The sequence below is a fragment of the Tetrao urogallus genome, assembly GCF_951394365.1.
Source record: "Tetrao urogallus genome assembly, chromosome: 5".
In the NCBI taxonomy this organism is placed as follows: Eukaryota; Metazoa; Chordata; class Aves; order Galliformes; family Phasianidae; genus Tetrao; species Tetrao urogallus.
Window position 1 is genome coordinate 23,899,366 of NC_136818.1, and position 21,868 is coordinate 23,921,233.

Genomic DNA, 21,868 nt, shown 5'->3' on the forward strand with positions numbered 1-21,868 from the left:
CTCCATCCTCCCCCCACTCACAAACACACACTGGCTTTTCTCTCTTCTTTGGCTTTTCGAGGCGCTGACAACGTGTGTGAAGCCCACAGAGATCTTCCTTGTGTCGTGGTCCAGGCAACCTGGCAAGGATGCTCCCAGCCCATCGCGCCAATGGGCTTCTTGCAGTCAACATCAACGGCATTGCCTCTGTGGAACAAGGGATGTGGGAGGGGACGGAAGGTCAGGTGGATACAACGGAAAGCAGTGACCAAACAATTTCTTCTTCTAGGGTGAGCTGGGGTGGGGGAGCAAGCTTTGCACCTCAGCGCGGTGTTGGGTGGGAAGCAGCCGCGGGCTGAGATCAGCGAAGGTTTCTTTTTGCAGTCCCATACAAAAATGGAAAACAACAAGGGTGAGACTGTCCTTAACTGAAGAAGCTCATAGTATATTGAGCAGAAGCAATAAACCTGACAATAACAAGAAAAAAAATGGTGGCATTATCCCAAAAGGAAGGAGGAACCTTGTCACTCGAGCGGTTCAGTTTGCTCCCGCTTTGGTCCCAATATTCAGTTCTGGGTTGGGGTTGGCTTTTTTTTTTTCCTTTTTTCTTTTTTTAATATTTTTTAATATATATATATTTTTTATTTCAGCACAGAAGTTGCAAAGCAGGACGGGTGTTGTCGTATTTTCTCCTTCTGCGAAGCAGCTGCCTCCAGTCATTAATTGACTGTGGGCACTTGATTCCTCTGTAAACTATATTCTTTTGCCTTCAGTCTCAGGTTGGCAATACTGTTGGCCATATTCATGCCCTGTGCCGGGCTGGCGTTGGTACACGTGGTGGAGTAGGTGGCCATGGCACTGCAGGGTGGGGGAGAAAGAGAGAAACACTGGGTCACAGCGAGGTCCCTGCACTGCGGCACAATTCTGCATTACTGAGGTTAAACCCTGGGGTTTCCATCCCTGTGGGATGCGATTCTTACATGAGCATGGGATTGTCACAGCCCTTCACAGAACACCCTTGGAAATCTCTGCGCTGCAGCCCACTTGCTGAGGGACAGCCAAGGCCAGAGTTGTTCAAGGCAAGAGGAAATTTTCCACTTCCTATTCACTAACCCAAGAGATTTGCAATGAGGTCAGGGTGCCCAGCCTGCCAACTAGACCATTGTCCTTAAAACTATTCCCACTGGAAGCAATGTCCTTTTGATGAGACCAAGTTTTGTTTTTACTGCTTGAGAAAACACGTCACTTCTGAAACACATGTTACTTCAAAGAAGCGCTCCGGGAAAAACCCATTTCAACAGTTGTGATGCCTGTAGGTTGCAGAATCTTGGAAGGCAAAATTCCACATTTTTTTTCCCTCAAAACTTCAGCTGATCCTATAGAACAAGCCTTAAAGGCTGAGAGGAAAAAAAACAAAACAAAAACACATTTTTGCTGCTTTCAAATCACGTATTTGTTCGTGAAAAACAGTACTTTTGGCAGCAGAGGCTGAACAAAGATGTCAGAGTCCTTTCTTATCCTACAAAAAATTTGCAAGTCTGCTTTCCAGACCACTAGAAAACTTCTTTAACTCATGCGTCCCAGGATTCTGCAAAAAGAACCCATCCCAAAAGCCACCAAACTATCTGATGTGGTGCATTTCTTTATGGGGGTCCACAAATAAACACCAAATGAACCAGAGATGCCAATTTAATATGGTCAGTGCATTTAGGAGGAAACTCCAAGTGGTGTTGGTGGTGCTCAGCCTACCAAATCACCTTCCTGGGTAGCTCATGTCTGGGAAATATTCTCCTCTACCCATAGAACCATGGAATCATAGAATCTTGAAGATTGGAAAAGTCCTCTGAGATCATTTAGACCAACCATCAACCCATTCCATCATGCCCATGGACTCCCTCAGTGCCACATCTCCACGGTTCTTTAACACCTCCAGGGATGCTGATCCCCACACCTCCTTTCTTTCCAGCACCAACTTCCATGACTGGAAGAATTTTTGCAACAGCAAAGCTTCCCAGAGGTCCATGAGGTTTGCTGCATACACAGATCCAAGCTGTGGCTGCATGCTTATCCCAATGCACTGGCACAGCCTCAGACACCATGGGGGAGACCTCCCAGCAGTTTAAACCCAATTCAGCACTGCCTGAATTCTTTGACTGCCAGGAGATCCAGACCAGTGCTATTGGAAGGTCCCACCTTAGGTGATATTTCTCATTTTATAAGCAGGGAAAAGAACTTCAGGGAGGAATGCTACATCTGCATGGAAACAGAACAGCTCACACCCATGGAAATGATACTGAGGGCCATGGATATACAACTGCTTACAACTTTTGAACAGCACAAAACCTCTTGCAGGAGAGAAAACACTGAAGACACTTCCAGAGTTTCCAACATGGAGGTAAGACACTGAAATACACATATTAAAGCACACCTTTTGTTCCTATATTCCTCTAGAACAACCCAAGAAATGTCAGCCCCTCCAGCAGCCCTGAGGGCAGGAACTGTGGGGTGAGCTGCTGAGTCCCCGCATACCCCTGGGGCTCAGGGATGCTCTAGTTCTTCCATGAACTTCCATCAGCTCCTTCCCCATGTCCACCTCTGAACTGCTGACCATCCTCTGCCCCGTACTGCAGCAGCAGTAAGAGGAGGCCTATGCTGCTTGGGGCTTCCTAAGATGTATGGAGAGCTGGTAGGCACAGAGCAGCCTTTCCCACAGGTACATCTTCCCTTAGCTTAGTGCTGGAAGAAATGAGGAGAGGCAGAAGGATGCTCCAGCTTAGATAAAAGAGGAATTTTCAGCCTCGGGTGAAAACCGTCCCCATTCTTTTGCTGACATTCATAAATTTGGCTGTATTTATGACTGCTCCACTATCTCCCTTATTGAGACTCAGGTTTCCTCCTCTCCTCCCTCTCCCACAAGATTATTATTATTTTTTTTGGCGTCCAAAAACCGTATGTAGCTGCTGCCCAAGTCCTGCCTACAACTCCGAGGAGCCTCCTGCTCCCCAAAGGCCTGGGGGAAATTGCTGCTGGCCCATGAAAACCCTGCCAAAGCAAAAATTCACAGAAACACTCTCCTTTAGCAAGTTACTCCATCAGGAGCAGCACACGCAAAGGCTTCTCTTAACACTGCTTTGCTTTGAGCAGTTGTTCTAGAGACTCTCCAAGGTCTAAAGGTTGATATCACCCTGAAGTCCCCCCATTGCTCAGTCCAGATACAGAAGCCAGGCTTTGTCCTCTCCTCAGCTGCCTATTTTCATGAAACACGGAGGAACATCATGTTTCTGAGTCCCAAAATCCTCCTTTCAAATACGGCTTTCAATGGACCACAGAGTCAAAGGTTGCTGGAGTGGGAAGTGCAGGCTGACAGCACGACTGCTAGTCTTGTTTTCTTAGGAACGTATGCTAAAATATGTCTAACCAAAACATTTCAGCTTCAAAAAATAATAGTATCTACTTGGCTATCTATGCAACGCAGATCTGCAAATAGCTTTGGTTGACCTGTAGCAGAATGTATTTGGAGAATAAACACACTGATTGAAAACTTGTCCCAGATCTAACAGTAAAAACAGCACCGGCCACGCAGCTCTCAGTCCTATCTTGAAACAGCTGTGAATCAGAGGCTGCTGGGGCAGCCCAAGGAGGTGGGGAGGGGGCAGAGGGCCATGCAAACACTCTGCACGGCTGTTTTTTCACCAAACGTCCGATATTTTAATAACCCTACCGAGTTCAAAGCTTTTATGAGGCTCTGACAGCCTGGCCCAGGTGCCCATTAAAATGAATATGACTCAAGTGATGCCCGGCAGAATTAGAAAGCGGGGGAGCAGAAAGTGTCTAAAGGGTCACGACCACCTCATGCTGGGGAAACAAACTGCTCTGTTGCTCTGCCAATGCCACCCACCCCACTGCAGGGGCAGTGGGAGAAGACAGCCTGTCCTAGTTTGGTGTGTTAGTGGGAATGGCTGCAAGCTGCAAATGCCTTTGGCTGAAATGCTTTGGCTATAAATGAGAGGAAGAAGTCAAGACATTGGGAAAGTGTCGTCTTCTCACCATGGAAAGGCACTGCCAGGTCTGGACCTCACCTCAGGGGGAAAAAAAGTTTCCCAAGACTCTCCCTTCTCCCTTGCTCTACTTGTTTGCACACCCCTGATGTGCTGGGCTTCCCCTTGCCCAGAACAGCCCCTGACAGCCCTTCCCCATGTACCCCTGAAGTTACCTTTGCAGGGTCTTCTCTTAGAAGCCGTTATGAAGCCCCTCGTGTAAACAACATCTTGGGAGGGACGATCTATTTTTAAAAGTGTGAGAGGTAGAAATGAGCCACAAGCGTTCAGCAGAGATCTGGTGCTGTGACCAGAGCAGACTTAGCAGAGTGGGGAAGGACTTGTGCTTCTCTCCCCTAAGCTCGCCACCCAAACTCCTCCCTAGGATGCAATGCCTCACAGAGGAAAAGCCTTAACCTCTAATGGGGGATTTGCCAGTCAGTAGTCCTCAAATAAAATCCAGAGGATAAGGAGCATTTCTAAGACCAAACCGGTGGTCATCAGAAGCATCTTTTGCAGTTTCTGCATTGGATGAACCTAAGATTTGTTCTTCTGGAGCTACTGGGTGGGCAAGGGTGACCCCATGGCACTGAAACAACAAACTATCAAGGAAGCAAAATGTTTCCAGACCTCACTGTGCAAACAATGTTTGGGGTGCACAAAGGAGGTCAAGGCGGCTAAGGAAGAAAGGACCTGGGTTCGGTGTAACTCCTACAAGCCAGTGGGAAACTGGCTGTGACAAAGCCAGGTGAACAGAAAGAAATTCAGCCAAGGGCTACAAGAACTTGACCAACAATGAGGTCACTATCCTAAAAAACACCCACCAACCTCATTTTTACTTGCCTGCAAGTCAGCTGGCTCCCCACAAACCAACATATCCAGTGGATCTTGCATCCACAGTTCCCATCAGGTTGTGGAGAGGACAGAAGAGAACAAGGAGACCTGTGATGTGTGTGGACATCCCAGTTCCATTGAGCAGATCAGGGCTGACACATATGCATTTCTTTACCACCACTCCTTAAGCAATGCTAGCCATGGGAGATGGACATTGAACCCCAGTCTGCCACCCAAAAATACCGGGTCCTGACTGCAGGCAAACCACAGTACAGCAGTACAGCTCATTCAGATACGTGCTTGTGCTCTAGCAACTAGAGAGCAACCACTCCATGCTGACAACTCTGGGGAGGGTTGGGAGCAATATGCCTGGGATGAGTTCCCACTGCTTACTGCCATGGGACAGCCACAGAAATCCTCCTGGTCACTGCATGGTGACCCAGTCTCCCTAAGTGCTCTGCCATAACTTCTCCTGGCTATGCGCCCCATGGAAATATTTCCTCCTTGCTTCAAATTAGATGCACAAGAGAAGTGAGTGTTACCCCTTCTGCTTCCATGTACTCCTACCTGATCATAAACAGCCCATTAGAGCTATTAAAAACAAATGCACCTAAGGGCCATGTTCAGGCTGCTCTGAATCATGCCAGCAACTGGGCAGCCCCAGAGGGGTTACTGACTCACCTGTAAGGCGAAGCGGTACCCCAGGAGAGATAGTCGGTGGGTCTTGGAGCTGGGCGAGGTACTATGGGCTGCTCCACGGCGGTCACGTCCCCTGAGTAGGATTTGAGCAGAGAAGCATTCTTGCTGGCCAGCATGGCCCTCTCATTCCGGCGAAACTTGGCTCTCCGGTTCTGGAACCACACCTGGGATGGGAAGCACACAGACCAACCACCCATCACAACCAGCACTGCTGCGGTGCTTGCTCCTTCAACACACCACCCCAGCCCTGCTGGGCAAGATGGGACCCTGCAAAAGCAAGTTCTCTATCACTGGAAACTCTAACGCAAGACAATCTGTAAGTCCGCTCTGGTAGAGCTCTTGTGTAATAGATTGACTCATCATGGCCCCTGTTCTGCGCTGTACAACCCATCATGTTCCCCAATGCGCTTTCACCTTCAGGAGATGCAGGCTTGCAAGCTAAATGCTGAGCAGCTCAAATTGACATCAGCAACCTGAGCACAGCACATTCAGCATCCTAACCTTCAAAAGGCTCTATGAATACATCTGTATGAGTAGGTGGCAAGTACAGAGGCAGATCAGGCCTGGCAGCCTTCCTCAAGACATGGCATCCTTGGGACTGACACATGAGATAATCCAAGATTTGGTGACCTTACTGTCCCATGTGGACTTCAATGATATCTACTGCCATACTGAATGGCCCGATGATGCCAGCCAGGTGAGGTATGCCTACATACAGGCTGTGAGAATTACCTGAACTCTGGCTTCAGTGAGGTTGACTCTGCGTGCAAGGTCTTCCCGTACAAAAGCATCAGGGTAGTGTGTCCTCTCAAAGACCCTCTCTAGTGCCTGGAGCTGGCTGCTGTTGAAGGTAGTCCTGTTCCTTCTCTGCTTTCTTTTCTTCTTCTCTTCTGAATTCAGCTGATCATCTAGGAGAGACAATTGGAGATATGAAAGGCTAGAAGTTTCAGAGTCCATAGCAATATTGTGATCTGAATGTTAAGAAGTACCAGAGCGGACAATAGTTCCAGCATGCCATCATCCTCACTGTTTTGCCATCTCCAAAACATCCTTTCATTTGCCAGCTAGGCATGCTCAGAGGTTGCCCTTGGGGATCAGCTGCTTCAGGAAGGTCTGACATCAATTCCTGTCTACTTTGGAGAAAGATTCTCCTCCACTCTCTTGCCCTCATCTGACTTGTATGCATCTTTATATGCACAGACTTCACATGCTGCTCTTTACCCCAGCGTCCCTGAGAGCACTCCTTCCAGAAAACATTTATCGTAAATGGAGAATCTACACATGCCCACAGACCCAGTTCGCCTCCCTACCCCATTCTGACAACACCAGAGACTTTTCTGAATATGAAAAATCACAAACTGCTCCTCTCTGGGCTTCTAATTCCCAAGGAATACCCTTAGAGAAATGAAATAGATCTCTCAGGGGTAAGTACAAATCCCATGCCTGCTTTGACTGGGACACAGCATACTCATCTCTATGTAAGGAAAAGTAAGGAGCCAGCTACTACTCTGGGACTGACTATAGCCAAGGCAGTGCCACTCTCTGTAAGCCACTCTGTTTGGCTTAAACAAGAACTGCACTTGCACCCAGATAAGAGACATTGGTTTGAGCAGAGTTGGGGAGATGTTAACAAAGAGGTGTCAGGGCTAAACAAGAAACAAGTACAAAAGCCGGTTTTACTTGTATGCTCATAGGCCCTTTGCCTTGCACTTGTCCATCTTAAAGTGCCCCAGTCCCCACATTTCAAGACTCAACATGTGATGGGCCCCACCAAAACCAGCATGGCTTTCTATGCTGCCAAGCACATTGCGTGGGCAGTGGTGGAGAGGTCCTGTTGTCTCATGCAGGGGAACAGTAGCTAAATCTGGGAGGACCACAGCCAATATGTGGATGAACACGTGTTAAAATACATCAGTTATTGTATCTACAAAACACATAAGTGAATTACACTTGATGTTAATTAATATGCACCTGGGCCCAGATGACAGTGCCACCACTTAGTGTCCAAGGGCTTAAATCACGCTATGCGGTTGCAGAATAACCCACCAAACATCATTCCTTTTGCCATACCGAAATGTGACAGCTCCCCTCATCTTCCCATTCTCGAGAGGGTACGTAAGGCACAGAGAGATGCTGACAAGGAAATTAAAGTCCACAGCTATTGTCCTCACCACCTGTTTGTGCTGCTTTTCACAGCCTGGTTACAGTTCACATCTGGTTACAGTTACCGCACCTGAACGCCTTTGGAACAGCGCCTATCCATTTGGGAATAAGAGGACATTCCTCTTAAATTAAAGGAGCTTTTCCAAATTCCTGCGGGTTTACAGCCCTTCCATCCCCTCTCCAGCAACCTGACAATCCCCACCAGGCTCCTCTTCAGCCTGGGGATTCCTGGGTGCAGAAATACACCACAGCTCTCTAGTATCTGAGAGGAAGCGTTTGGAGATGAGCCAGGAGGGGACTTGCAATGGGATGTGCAAAGAAAATAAATACATGTAGGAATCCTGAGAAAGCTCCAGAGAGACCTCATTACAGCCTTCCAGAACTTGAAGGGAGCTTACAAGCAGGAAGGGGATTGACTTTACATTGTCTGACAGTGGTGGACAAGGGAAATGGCTTTAAACTAAAAGAGAGGAGGAATTTAGACTAGATGTTGGAGAAATGTTTCATTCAGAGGGCAGTGAGGTGCTGGCACTGCTGTCCAGAGCTATGGGTGCCCAAGACCATGGATGGGTCCTGGGCAGCCTGAGCCGGGGAGCAGCCAGCCCACGGTGGGGGAATAGAGGGGGGAGGGTCTGGGGGGACTTTGAGGTCCCTTCTGACCAAAGGCATTCTATGTTTCTATGATTCTACGCAGTTCATCACATCTCAAGATGTGGAAAGAGAAACTGGGAAGCAGAGGGATAGAATCAAACTGGTGCTCGTGGAGAGCATTGTGCATATTTCCACTTGTAGGGTCTGCACACAGCAGGAAAAGGAAGCCCTGCAACTTCCACCCCAGAGTGCTCATCCAAAGAGGCTCCACAGGTGAGCACTGACACAGCTATGCACCATGCAACTCAGCAAACAGAGAACCAACCTTGGGGCACAATCACCTCTTCAAATGGTACAAATGCTTCAAGTTCAGCTGCTATCGAAGTCAATGTCAACATGGACATTGTTCTTCCTTCTGAGCTCCCCATTCAATTCTCCTTTTGGATCTTAACCCTGTGTATACAGACCAGATGAACAAATCTCTGAAAGCCTTGGGAATTTCCTGGGAGTCCGCCAGGCTTTTTAAGATCCTCTCCAGCCCAGAAGACACCCAGTGGAAGGCTCTTGGGGCTGCCTGGCCATTGCTCAGATCCTGCGTGATGCTTCCATACAAGGAAACGTGAGCACAGCGCCCTGAGGGACAAGAAGTAAGCAAGCCAAAGGCTGTACAAGGCTGGGGAACAAAAAACCCTCCTGCCAAACACGTTAACACCACTTGCCTGGTTTCCTCCCGGAGCAAAGCGAGACAGTGGTGATTCACAGCTCACCTCCTAACCGCTGGGCTGAGCGGCGGAAGGATGCCGGCATTACCACAGTGACTCAGGGCCAGATCACCTCCAGCCCTGGCTGGCATCAGGCAGGGACGTGAGTCATTGTCCCGGCACCGAGCGGCAGAGCTCAGCCTGCACAGTGGGCTGCAGCTTTGAGGTCTCCCTTTGCTGCACATCTGGAACAGCGCAGCACAGCTGGATCCAAGCGATGTGGGCAGGAGGAAAAAAACTACAGAACAGCCGTGTGAGCCCAGAGCTGGGCTGACAATCAGTCCTGCTGGAACTCCTTGCCGTGTTGATATCCCATAGGACAACTAAAAACTGCTAACGAGGGAATGCAGGCACTAAACCCCACGGGTCTGCAAATGTCACCTTGCTCACAGCATTTAAGGCAGCCTTTGACATGTTGACAGAGTATTTTATTTTATTTTATTTTATTTTACACCAGTCACAGAAACATAGAATTGCTCAAGTTGGAAAAGCCCTTCAAGTATTGCTTTTCCTTATCAGGAAGGAGCCCTGACAAATGGTACCCCTAAATTATGTTGACAGCACCAATGCCTGGAGTCAGCAGAAACAGAAAGAAGAGGAAACAAGCTCTAAAGTTCTTGAGATGGGTCAGGAGCCTTTCATCAACATTCTTTTAATCAGAAATATTACAAACAGCGTTCTTCAAAGCCCTGCTTCTCGCAAGTGAGGCCCCTGAGGAGAACGAGATGCACGCTCCTCTGCTCCGGAACCAGTGCTGGATATTCTGAGAAGTTCATTTCCAAATCCCAGTGTTTCACACTGCACTGGGGGGATTTTGTTTCCTGTTTCCATATACGTGTTTTTCCTGTATGAGCTCTACGTTCATGCACTACTTAAAAATCCAAACGCACTTCTAGGACGCTCCAGAGCACTTCTAACTGCTCCCAAATAACACAGTGTCCTATCCTTTCCTCCTCACTCATCACGTCTCCCCGTGCAACAGGGCAGAACCGCTGTCTTCATGTCAGGGACAGTCACTGGAGTATCATCAGATGGGTCTGTTGTGATGTCACATTGAAAATATAACAAACTATAAACCAAACCAGAGCTCCGAACTGAATGCCTACATGTAACTTACAAGAGCAGTATTTTTTCCAACAGTACGTGCAACCGCGACAAATTTTGGATTTCCAGTTTGTAGGAATGCCTGTACATACTTGCTTTCATTCCAGGTCGGAATAAAAACAAATTTCCAGATGGGGTTTACATTGCGTGGGCAGTTTTGAAAAGTTTTGACCGGTTCTATGAAGTCTTGAAGCAGAGGTTAGAGAGCATGTATCAGATCTGAACTGAAAGTCAACAATTGGGTCTCATTAAACAAGAGACTGAGATGTCCAGCCGCAAATCACTTACAGTAAAGCAGGGCAGATCTGTCATATCGGTTATATAAAGTGTAAACCAAGGAAGGATTCCAGGAAAAAAAAAGGAATCACGCTGTAATCATTGCCTGAAAAACAAGAAGTTACCACCAGAGATTGAATACGGATTAAAGAAAACCAAAACAAATCTATTTCATGGGAGAAAACAAAGCTAGAAACTAAAAACCCAGCAACTGATAACTCCTCAAAGGTCGAAAAAAATCCCGCAAGCCAAAAAAAAAATGAAGGCTTTACTTGGAGTAGTAGGGGAGAAAGAAAAATAGAGAACAGAAGGGAGAGGAAAAATCTTTTGCTTGGGATTGAAGTTGAATTTTAAGACCTTCGCAGGCACACTTTGCAATTTTATCTGCTCTGCTTTGCTTTCGGTTCATTACATTCATCCAAAATACTGTCATTCCTAGTGTACAGGAATTGACACAAGAAAAAGAAGGGGAAAAAAAGAGCTGGAAAGGTTTAATCAAAGCTAATTCTCCTTTTGTAGCTCCAGTGTCCCAATAGATGTCCATGGGACAGTGACACGGGTGCGAGACGCATCACCCCTACACAAGACCTCAAATTATTTCAGTTACACAGAAAATTGCAGTATGTGAAGCTGTCTTGTTTGGATCACCAGGAACATAGGAATGAGAAGAGGAAAAAAAAGAAAATAATAGAAAGAAACAGATGCTGCATTTTTTAAAAACGTCTTCGGGTTTGATTATCTCATGAACTAGTCAAGTTCACCTCCTTCACAAGAAAAAAAATGGCTATTTTGTGAACAGGGTGTGGGACTTCAGAAAGGCAATATTGAATTTTTCACATCAAAACTGAGTTTTAATATAAAATAGAAAAGTGTGTGCGTTTCCAGCGTTACCCAGGGGACGACAGCAGTTCCTCTCCGAAATGTCTGCAATGTGGAACTTATCAGGGTAATTTCTAGCTGACCGCATACAAACAATTACATATCATTACAGAGCTGTGAATAGCTCTTGCATGGATTGCGTGCCTCCAGACTCCCAGCTCTGCTTGCAGGCTGCGAACTTGCTGAGGTGCTGCACAGCCCTTCACCAGGGCACTACAAGCCCAATCCCAGCTGGAAGACAGCACTCCTCTTTGGGATAGTTTCAGCTCTGGTGCTCTGCCTCTCATCCAGAGGGGATCTCACAGCCCATAGATTGTGCCATCTGCAGTTGCACGCCCATAAGATGTCCCTTCTCCCCATGTCAGTGCTCCTGTTTGCTGGACTTGGTAGCAGCAGTGAAGTTGAACAAAAAAATTGCAATTGCGACCCAATGGGAATCCAGACATTCTTCCTAGAAAGGCACGATGTTAAGCGTTTATTACTGGGAAACAATATTTGCGGGGGAGGAAGTATACATCCTTCTCCAGGATTTGGTACAAAGCCACTGAGAGTCCCCCTAGATCCCAGAGACAAGCCTGAGTTCTACTCTAACAGCTCTGCTTTGATATTTGCTAGGGTTTTCCTCCTGGGCATCCTACAGCTCAAGGCTTAGCCCAGCTCCTCTAACAAGCCTTCCCGCCGGGTCTTGGGGTCAGAGTGTTCCCATAATACAATAAGCACTGTATGGATCTCATAAGCTCCAAGGCACAGTATGTTATGTGTTTGGAATTCCTCGTATGCTTTTATACTTTGTTTTACATATTGTAATTTTTATATGCATTACCACATTGATCCTTGGAAAATTAATTTAAAAAAAAAAAAAAAAAAAAAAAAAAAAGAAAGATAATCAAAAGCAAACACATAGTTTAAAAGCCTGCCAGCGGCAAATCATGTTCTGTGAGACTGCACTTTGTAACTGACAAAGAGACCAAACCACCAGACTGTGGCCGGGATCCAGCAGGGTGAGTTTACCAGGCAGGGTGGGGATAGGATCCAGCAGGGCTGCGGGCTCCCGAGCCCCTCGTTAGGGCATCCCAATGCCGCAGGCACACTGGACCTGAGACAGAGGAGCAGAAATGCAATCACATGGATTCTTCAGCCAAACCCCATTGCCATACCCAAGGCACAGAACCCATGGCACCCTGAAGAGGCTGTGCCTCGCCAGTGAGTTGGGGCACCTTGACCTTCATAGCTCCTGTCTCATTTTGGGGTCAGAGCGGGAACGGGTGCCTTGGGCAGGGCTGAATATGAAGTCATGCCTTTGCAAGGTCAGGGTATGGCTTCCAACGCCCACATCCTCTTCCCATCAGCTCCCCTTCCCATGCCATGTGTCCTGATGTTTCAACTTAGAAACTGCACTCATGCAGCCAAGATCAAACTTCCCAACCTCCGCCCTACTCCGTCGGTATTTTCTCATTTCCAAAGCCCCTCCCTGTCCTAGTTCATTCCAGATAACATCCGTCTTTCCATCTCCCCAGCACCCTTTCTTGGCCTTTCTGAAGAAGCTCAGAAGCCTATCTACGTATAACCAGGTATCTCTGCCTCTTTAAACCTCAGTGTGCACATGGGGTACATCCACACACACACAGCTACAGAGAACACTCCTGTTAAAAGTCCAACCTGCTCTTACACACTGACCACATACCCATCCAGGACCTTCAGGCAGGAGCAGCCCAGCACCAACGTCCACATCCTCCTGGTCATCATCAACTGCCTCCAAGGCAGTGGCAATAAGCTGTCACCGGAGCTTGGCAGGGCCAGGTCATTCAGTTGCTTTCTGCACACATCCCATCACAGAAGGCTCCATATAGTCACAAGCTGTAGACACATGGCATTATTTCCACCTACTGGATTTACCTAGAGTTTCCTCTCTCAGTTAATGGGATGTACTGGAGCCAGGAGCACAAGGGTGGTTGCACCAGCCTTTCTGGACGGCACATCCCAGGGTTTTTTTTCCAAGACCCTTCCAAGCCCTGAAAGTAGTCCTCCTTCTCCTGATGGCCATGGGTTCAGCACGTGTTTGTACTCATTCAAGTGGCTGTAGAAGCCATGAAGATGGGGCCCTGCAGCCCACCTCAAACCACTCCCCCCATCCAGCACCTACCCAAACTCTGGGCAACAGTGCTTTTATTACTGATTTTCTCTTATATTTAAAAACAAACAAACAAAAAAAAAAATGTGGCAAAAAGTCCCCATGAACTTCAACCACTGACACTTTCTAATGGGGAAAGTTAAAGCAGATACATGGATTAAGAAAAAAAAAGTTTTTGCCAAGGCAGGGAAGAGCTGCTTTGGGGGTATTTTTTTTTTCTTCTCAGACCATAGATGGATTACAAATGAGCTAACAGGCATTCTGGGCAGACGACTCATTTCCAAACGCTCCAGCCGTTGCAAGAGTCTGCAAACATTACCAGGGCCCAGCAACCCACACCAGCAAAGCTTGACTCGGGCAAAGCTTCACTCGAGCATGCTGGGACCCCGCCGTGCTGAGCAGTGCCATTATCACACAGCCCTACCTCAGCAGGGTCTGGAAATTCACTTGGACGTGGGCTTTGTACGTAGGACCCGTGCGAGCAGACAATAACCTGTGGGATGCACGCCAGCTGGCCCTAGTGGTGCACAGAAAAGCTGTTCTCAATGGATATTTCATCTGTTTGTCATCCAGACATGCAGACCTTTGAGCTGCATGGCAGAGCAGGCTCCAGCTCACCTCGCCTGGCGGCCAGGGCCACTGGTGGAGCCCAGAGCACCAACAAGAAGGGAAGGCGCAGAGCATGGTGAGAATGCGGAAACCAGCTCCCCAAAGGCTGTGCTCCCCTTTCATTAGCATCCAAGAACAAATGGGTTTTGACCAGATCAGGCCACCAAGTAACATGCAAATCAGAGCGGAGCCGCTGCAGAGCTCCACTCAGAAATCCAGATTTTGACCACTAATGCATTTTATGGGTCCCTCTTGATCATGACTGGAAAAACGATGACATAAGAGGTCCAGAAATAACAGAACTTGAGCCTGGCTGTCAGCATCCAGCCCACCTGCCTCTTCCGAGCATCCCGACAGGGAACGCATTCCTCGGGTGGGGATAAAGGGCCTTTATATCCCACACTGCTCAAGAAGGCAAAGCCTTTGGAGCACTTAGGGCCATTTTGGAGTGTAACTTATCTGACACAGCAGCATTCTGCGGAACGGGACCACAGAGAGGATGCTCCAAGGGCTCCCATGAGCCCCGTGCCCCTCTCTGTGCCATGCCAAGAGAAACCGGGCTGTGCCCCGCCGCCATCCCCAGCCCCTTCTGGGCAGGGAATGCATTTTACATTAGCTAATAAATTGCTACATCTTATGTTTCCTAGCCTGCTGGAATGATGAATATTTCGGAATGTGTTTTGAATGGTTCCTTGCCAGAGTCAAACAATCATCTAGAGATTTTAAATCAAAAGGCTGAAAAATGGAAACCTCTGTCTGTCCACAAAGTTCACTGCAGTTTGAAAAGCCCAACTCCCAGCAGAGGAGGCACAATGATTGTTGTCAGAGCTCCTGCGAATTGGGGCAAATGAGTGATGTGCTGGAAACCGTGTTCCCTAACATGGACTAATAACCTTTGCCTCCAGGTGATGAATATATTAGCAGGTTTTTGCCTATTGCTGCCCTTCATCAGGCTGCAAAGTCAGATATGCTAACCTTGAGGATCAGACGATTTAGGGAAGCTGTATGGAAACACAGGATATTTCTGCCATAAATTGCTGCTCTCAGCCTGCTGCAGGGCTAGCAGATAAATGCTGCTTTTCTAGCCTAATTTAACACAATTTAAAGGCTTTTAAAGATTCTAGATAATTAATTGCGTCCACTTTTTTACTTACACTACAAGCCAGCCTCATGCCTACCTAGAATAGGAATAACTCACTCAAAATAAGACTCGATAGCCCACCCAAAGGGGCACACAATTAACACAACCATTTACACAACACAACAATTAACGCACCCATACTGCGTCCCACCTCCTGCTCCAGCCTCTGCATCCCATCGCTGCGGTAGCACAGGTCACTGCACACTGGATTGGCCATCTGCAACTCTGGCTGAGCAAGCTTAGCACTACCCCCATGCAGTGAGATGTGGTCTCCGTTGATAAAGTAGAGCAGGACACGGCCGTGTCTCATCGGAGCAGCCAGAGCTGGAGTGGGTCCAGGAAATAAGCTTCCCTCTCCCCCATGGAGATGGGCTGTCTAGACACATTGGCAAAGCTGTGAAGTCAAATTTGCAGGGCTGCATCCTTGTATACAGCGTGTTAAAGACACAAGTTCCTGTCCCCTGGCCTGTTAGCATCAGTGTTTTTTCATACTCCCTCATGTCAGTCATGTCCAGCAACGCCAATTACTTTTACTGAGAAATTCTTAAACAGAATTCTTTCCCCTAGAAAAAAACATTTTTTTCGATCAACCCACTGGCAAAACCATTTGCTGGTTATTTTGCTATGCTTATTTTCGCTAACAATTAACATAAAAATAAAATAAGTCTAGTAGAAAGCATTCTTAAGCCAAAAAACATCAGAATTCATATATAAATTGCAATGGAAGCCTGAAAAAAAAAAGTTATCCGACTAATAAAAAAATATTGAACAAAACCACTGGGAGTCAGGCGATGTTTTCCATGCCCTCAGGGCCCCACTCAATACGGCACTTAAGGGCAGGCTGAAGACCATCCCCCTCCAGCCTCCCAACGATAATGGGATGAGGGCTTCTGTTCCATGCTGGAGCCCTCCTGAAATCAGTAAATGACTTTCAGCCAGACTTAAGTTCTTGAAGGTCATTAGAGTATGTTAAACAGATCTGTTCATCGCCGGAGGCCCTTGCAATGAGCTAGAGAAACACGTGTTGGAACTGCACCTCCATGTTGGAACTGCACCTCCGTTTCCTCCCTTGCTTTGCCTCCCCCGTCCATTTAGACATCCTGCTCTCTGAGGACACATTCTGGCGCTTCATTCACAGCACTTAGAGGGGTGTGGACAACAAGGAAGTCACTTCAAACTAAACCAGAAATAGGTCATATTGCAATTGTGATCACAATCATAATTAAAACTACTTGGGCACATTGTGTAAACATACACAGCAGCTCATTGTCTGGATGCAAACAAGCAGGAGTGGGATGGGCTTCCCACTCTGCTCCACCAACTACATCCCTCAAGAGGGCTTCTGAAGCCATCCTACCCTGAGGCAAGAAAGCTCAGCTGCTCCCAGAAATCTCAAGAGCCTTTGACTTCACTTGGGCAATCTCCACCCAGTTGCAGGAATAAACACATCAGTCCATGGCTTCCTCCTCATGCAGCTCTCCATACAGCTCCTGGAAATAGGCACTGGGATGAAGGCCACAGATCAGGCCATCTCCTGCCAGACCAGGTCCCAGCCTCGTGCTGAAAATGTTGAGATGGGACTGGTTGCGTGAAGTGTAACAAAGATTAGAGCATCCAAAGAGCTACGGATCCAGCTCAGAGAGAGCTAACACAGAATGGTCTGATCCTGCAATAGGTCCTCTTTTTCTTGTGAACGCAGCTCATTAAATGTTTGCTGGAAAAACAGAAAAGCATTTTCCACTGAGAAGGGGACATCCAAGAAAAGCCCTTTTGGACATAAATTGGCAAAAGGCTGCTGAGCATTTATCTTCGGCATAGAATGTGCTCTGTCAGGAGGGCTGTAACTAACAATATGCTGAAAAACATGCCACAGACTTCCACTGTATTTTATTTGGCGCAAAGGGGTTATTCCTCAGCACAAAGTATTTGCAACTGGCATTGGTTAAACAAGAAATTACAACCTTCAAAAGATCCATTTAGCGTCGGCTGCAAAAGTACGGAATTTGCCATCGGCTTCGATGACAACAGACTGTGCTCCATAAAACACCATGAAGACGCCTGGCTACGATGCTCAGTGCAAGCTGCCAGTTCAGCAGGGCTCCAGGAGCTTCCTGCCCCTGCTCAGGAGGATGCCACCAGTTTTAGGACAGTGATATCTCTGTCCCCAAACCTCATGCAGCTGCTGACTTCAGCCACCAGGCTCAAGGCACTGCGAGCTGATTTCCACGAGAACCAGCAAAGCCGATGGGGAAATGGCTCTGGTCAGGCTGGGAAGAATCTCTAAGCCACAGCTCAAGTCAACAGCACAGACAGATCCAAGGATGTGGAACTGAATTAATAGGTCATCCGGTCACCATGTGGCACCTGGGGTAGGAAGGGGGGAGTGTCATTACCTCCAGCAGCTGCCCCTGGTGCTGCCAAGTGGCATCCCAGGACAGGAGATGGCCACATGTCCCCATCCCCACCTCTCCATGCAGAGGAAGAAGCTCTGCCAGCAAACTCCCCAGACCCCACATCTTTTTCCATTCCTATTTGCTGAGTGCTCCAGGAAAAGGAAACCTCAGAGGCCTTTCTGGTGTTTGCTTTGCACCTTGCCTTTGCGGGGTGCACATACTAAAGGGAGAGGTGACTGCCCCCCATCAGCCTAGTGCTATCTTGAATTGGCCCAGAGAAAGTAACAGAGCCTCTGGGTTCAAAATGCATCCTCACATCAGCTGTCAAAAGTGAACTCTGCACAGTTCAACCTAACTCAGTGCTCTTGCTGCAAGCCCAGTGCTCACTCAGTGAGCTGTGAAGTGCTCTGCAGGAACTTTACTGCTTCCTTCCCCAGCCCGAGCGCAGCTACAGCAGACATACAAAGACAGGGTTTCACTGGGCAAAAGCCCTTAGTTTACCTTGCTCTGGCAGGGTATTTAACCATTCACCAAATTTCTGCATGAGAAGGGAAAATGAAAGCTTTTGCACTGTTGCTGCCCAGCACTATGGTGTCTGCAGCCTTCAGATTAACCCTTGCTCCCGTGCTTCTTCCAACTAGGAGCTTTCACTTGGCTTGAGATGAAGTACAGCCTGCGAGCCTGCTCTGGGCTGGGATGGAGGAGCTGGCATCAGTTGGAGGCTCCAGGTGCCACCCAGCATCGCTCATATGGTGAAGAAATGGTCACAACACAACCAGCCTAAAAGTTCATGGGCAGAAAGCTGGATGCTCCCAGGATCTGCAACCTAAATAGGTAAATAAAAGAATGAAGAGTCATGATCAAGCAAAGACACATGGATCTGGAAAGTGTACTTGGGTCTCACTGTACCAGCATGGCACGCGTAAGTGACAGCCCTCCCATAAAGCATTTCTGACCGATTCTGGAGCCCTCTCCTCCCTTTTCATCAGACAAAAAATCATTCAGATTTTCTCTCCCAGCACAGACTTGCAAGCCAATATTGCCTAATGATTGCACTGAAATCCCATCCAGCATTTGATGGGAAGAAATGCATCAAGCTGCATGTCTCCCACTGCCATGCGCTTGCACCGGAGCGAGCGCCAGCAGAATGCCAAGGACACAGATACTGCTCCCTGCACAGACACTGCTTTTACTCTGCAGATAGTTTAAGTGCCCCTGATGAATAGACATGCTTTCATGAATCAAAAGCAAGAGGAAAAAAAAAAAAAAACAACAAAAGTCATCACATAAATTAAATCCAAGAAATATTTTGACCAAATCTGCTCCCAGCATTAGGAGGACTCTGAGAGCAGCAGATGAAAAGCTCCTATTAAGTTGGAGAATTCATCTCCTCATCCCTGCTGAAGGATGGATGGGTTGCTAAAACAAATATTACATTTCATTCTGGCTTACAGCACTCTGATCTTGCATCGCACAAACAGGGGAGGCAAAATGCTCCCAATGATCGTCATTCACACGCAGATGAATTCAGGTCTTCCTTCTTGACAGAGCTGCCATGATACACACAGGTTTCTCCCACAGACTTCTCTGCTGCTTGGATATTTGTTTTGCACTAATCCTGGCAGTTTTAATGGACCTATTACCCTGGCATGGAGTAACAAAACACTAAATCACAGAATTGTAGGGGTTGGAAGGTACCTCTGGAGACCATCCAGTCCAACCCCCCTGCTAAAGCAGGTTGCCTACAGTAGGTTGCACAGGAAAACGCCCACGTAGGTCTTGAATGTCTCCAGAGAAGACTCCACCACCTCCCTGGGTAGCCTGTTCCAGGGCTCTGTCACCCTCAAAGCAAAGAAGTTCTTTCTTGTGTTCAGTTGTGTTCCACTTTGTGGCCATTGCACCTCGTCCTGTTGCTGGTCACCACCAAAAAGAGCCTGGCCCCATTCACAGAGGTCACAGAGATTCACAGAGATATTGATAAACAGGGATCAGATCCCCATTCTGTTTTCTGCAGGCTGAACAGCCCCAGGTTTCCCAGCCTCTCAAACCATCTCCCCCTTCTTTGGGCACAGGCTGCATCTTTCCCTCATTATAGCTTACAGCCCAAGTCTGAATCCCAACATCTCTTTCCATTCTGGGATACCCCCACAGCTCTTGCTCACAGCAACACCCCAAATGATGGGTGCCTAACCGACCCGAATCACCTGCAGAGCTGCACCACTGGCACTGCCTGGAATGGCCAGGCTGTCCCAAAACAGTGCAGAACCCCTGCAACGGCCCCTGGCACACGAGACCTCCCTACTCCATGCCATGCCACAGAAAGACCTGTCATCCCCATCTTCAATGGGACATGAAGAATGAACAAGGCTGTGGGACCCAGTGCAGACAAGCCACTTTCAAAACAAAAATCGATAATAATTTAAAGAAAAAGCAGGAAAAGCTGTCAGAAAACCCCACTGAAGACCTCTAGCCTCTCTCTGCTCTCCCTCCCCGCTGCTCTCAGTCCTGGCTCAGCTCAAGGCAGGCTATGCCTTGCCACATCAGAGTGACACAGGCCAAAAAAGGGCCTCAGCCCTTTGAAGCAGCCACAACACAGGACATCCTCTCCATGGAGATGCACTGTGTGAGCCTGGCCCCCCACCACCAGGACACCAAAGCCAATGCGCAGAGTATGGTGGGGGAGAGCTAACGATGGAAGGGAAGATGCATCCCAGCGGAGTTCTGACACCAAACCCCTCTGAGATACCTTCCAAAAGGGCAGCCCAGCTGCTCCAGCTGCTTTCACCTGGGTTTCCTGAGCAATCATTTATGATGTGATGTGTGCTACATCCCTTACTGCCTCGATGGCTTTAAAGTCATTGGCCAACTTCAACCGCAATTTGAGAACAACACGAACTGCAAAGGTAACCCCTACAGCTTCCCAAATCCGATAGCCTGGTACAAATGAAGAGATCTGATGCACCCGGCTCCTGCAACCCACACCGTCCACTCACATTTCCTTCCCTTTTCCTGCTGTCTCGGCACATTCCTGTAGGCTCAGACCAGTAGATGGCACCAGAATAACAGCAAAGCCCATCTGGTTCTGCAATTACCAGCAACAACATCCCTGAATGCAGCCTGGGCAGTGGTACCAGCTCCTGCTGGGTGGGCATTTTCCCCTAGGACAGACCTCCTTTTGCACACACAGGGCACCCTGAAGATCTGTGAGAAACTCAGAGACCTTCCAACTCTTCACACCCAGGACTTACTTAGGAACTCTGTCTAGTAACATTTTAAGAGGAGCTAGATTATTTTGACCTTTCCCCTCTCCCTACTATCAATTATACCCCAGTGAAGTGCAATTCCTCCAAACTATCTTCCGAACCATTTCTCAGCACGTTTTACCTACTGGTCCTTTTAGGAACACATTTGGAAACAGCAGCGCCTGAATCCTCCTTGGCCAACAGCACACAACTGTGAGCATTGGGCAACACCTACTGGGTTGGGATGGCCCCGGCCCCTGCAGGCTGGAGGGATGGATGGTAGGGCAGAGGGTGAGGCTGTGCACTGTGAACACTGCCCAACCACCCACCTCTCCACTGCTCTTTGGTAATTCGTGGTTTCGGTGAGCTCCTCCTTGGCTGGCAACAAGTAAACACAAAATGGAGGGAAGTGGGCAGCAAGGGATGGCTCGCTGCTATCACTGCTGTCACCATTGCTCCTTGTGCTCAGTGCCAGCCCTGTGCAGCTGTCTCTGACCCTTCCAGGGAGCTCAGAGCCCCTCTGTCCCTAGATGATACTGAGTGTGCTTATCCCCCATCCCATTGATTAGATCTGCAGCTCTCCCTGTTTTCCTCATTTTACCCAAAGCCAACTGTGTTGTGATTATGAGATGCTACTCACACAGACTCTCCAACTTGGCCAGGAACACCAGAAATCTTCTGCAACCGCCTATTTTCTTCAGAGCCTCAGTCAAGTCTGAAGAGGTCCCAAAATACAAGATCAAGTTAGGCCCTTTCACGCCTGATCTTCACTCTTTGTGGCTCTGCAGAGGTTTTCCTATCTCTGCTACTTGTAACAGTGGGACTTTGGAGAGGGGATTGTCCTACAAACAAGCGTGGCAGCTGCTTCACATAAGGGCTCGAGCTACGATCAGCGATGAGGACACATTTTTTCTTTTGTTTCTCACTATGTTTTGTTCCAAACCTGTAAACAGTTTTGCACCGCGTGGATCTGCGTTCTCCATCTGGTCCTGTGATCTGATTTCCTGGCAGGAATACCCCTGACATGGA

General features: G+C 48.1%; 1 protein-coding gene across 2 annotated transcripts in view; it reads right to left on the bottom strand.

Moving 5' to 3' along the window:
* Positions 1 to 698: 698 nt before the first annotated feature.
* PRRX1 (paired related homeobox 1) overlaps positions 699 to 21,868 on the bottom strand; it is a gene marked incomplete at both ends in the record, with an annotated part of 31,417 nt that continues 10,247 nt past the window's right edge. The window contains 3 exons of one of the 2 annotated variants that reach the window (XM_079535408.1): positions 699 to 837; positions 5,532 to 5,713; positions 6,282 to 6,457. In XM_079535408.1, coding sequence (XP_079391534.1) covers positions 699 to 837; positions 5,532 to 5,713; positions 6,282 to 6,457 — 497 coding nt within the window. Of the gene's footprint in view, positions 838 to 4,209; positions 4,262 to 5,531; positions 5,714 to 6,281; positions 6,458 to 21,868 lie in introns of those variants that run through there. The other variant, XM_079535409.1, reaches the window with a different exon arrangement.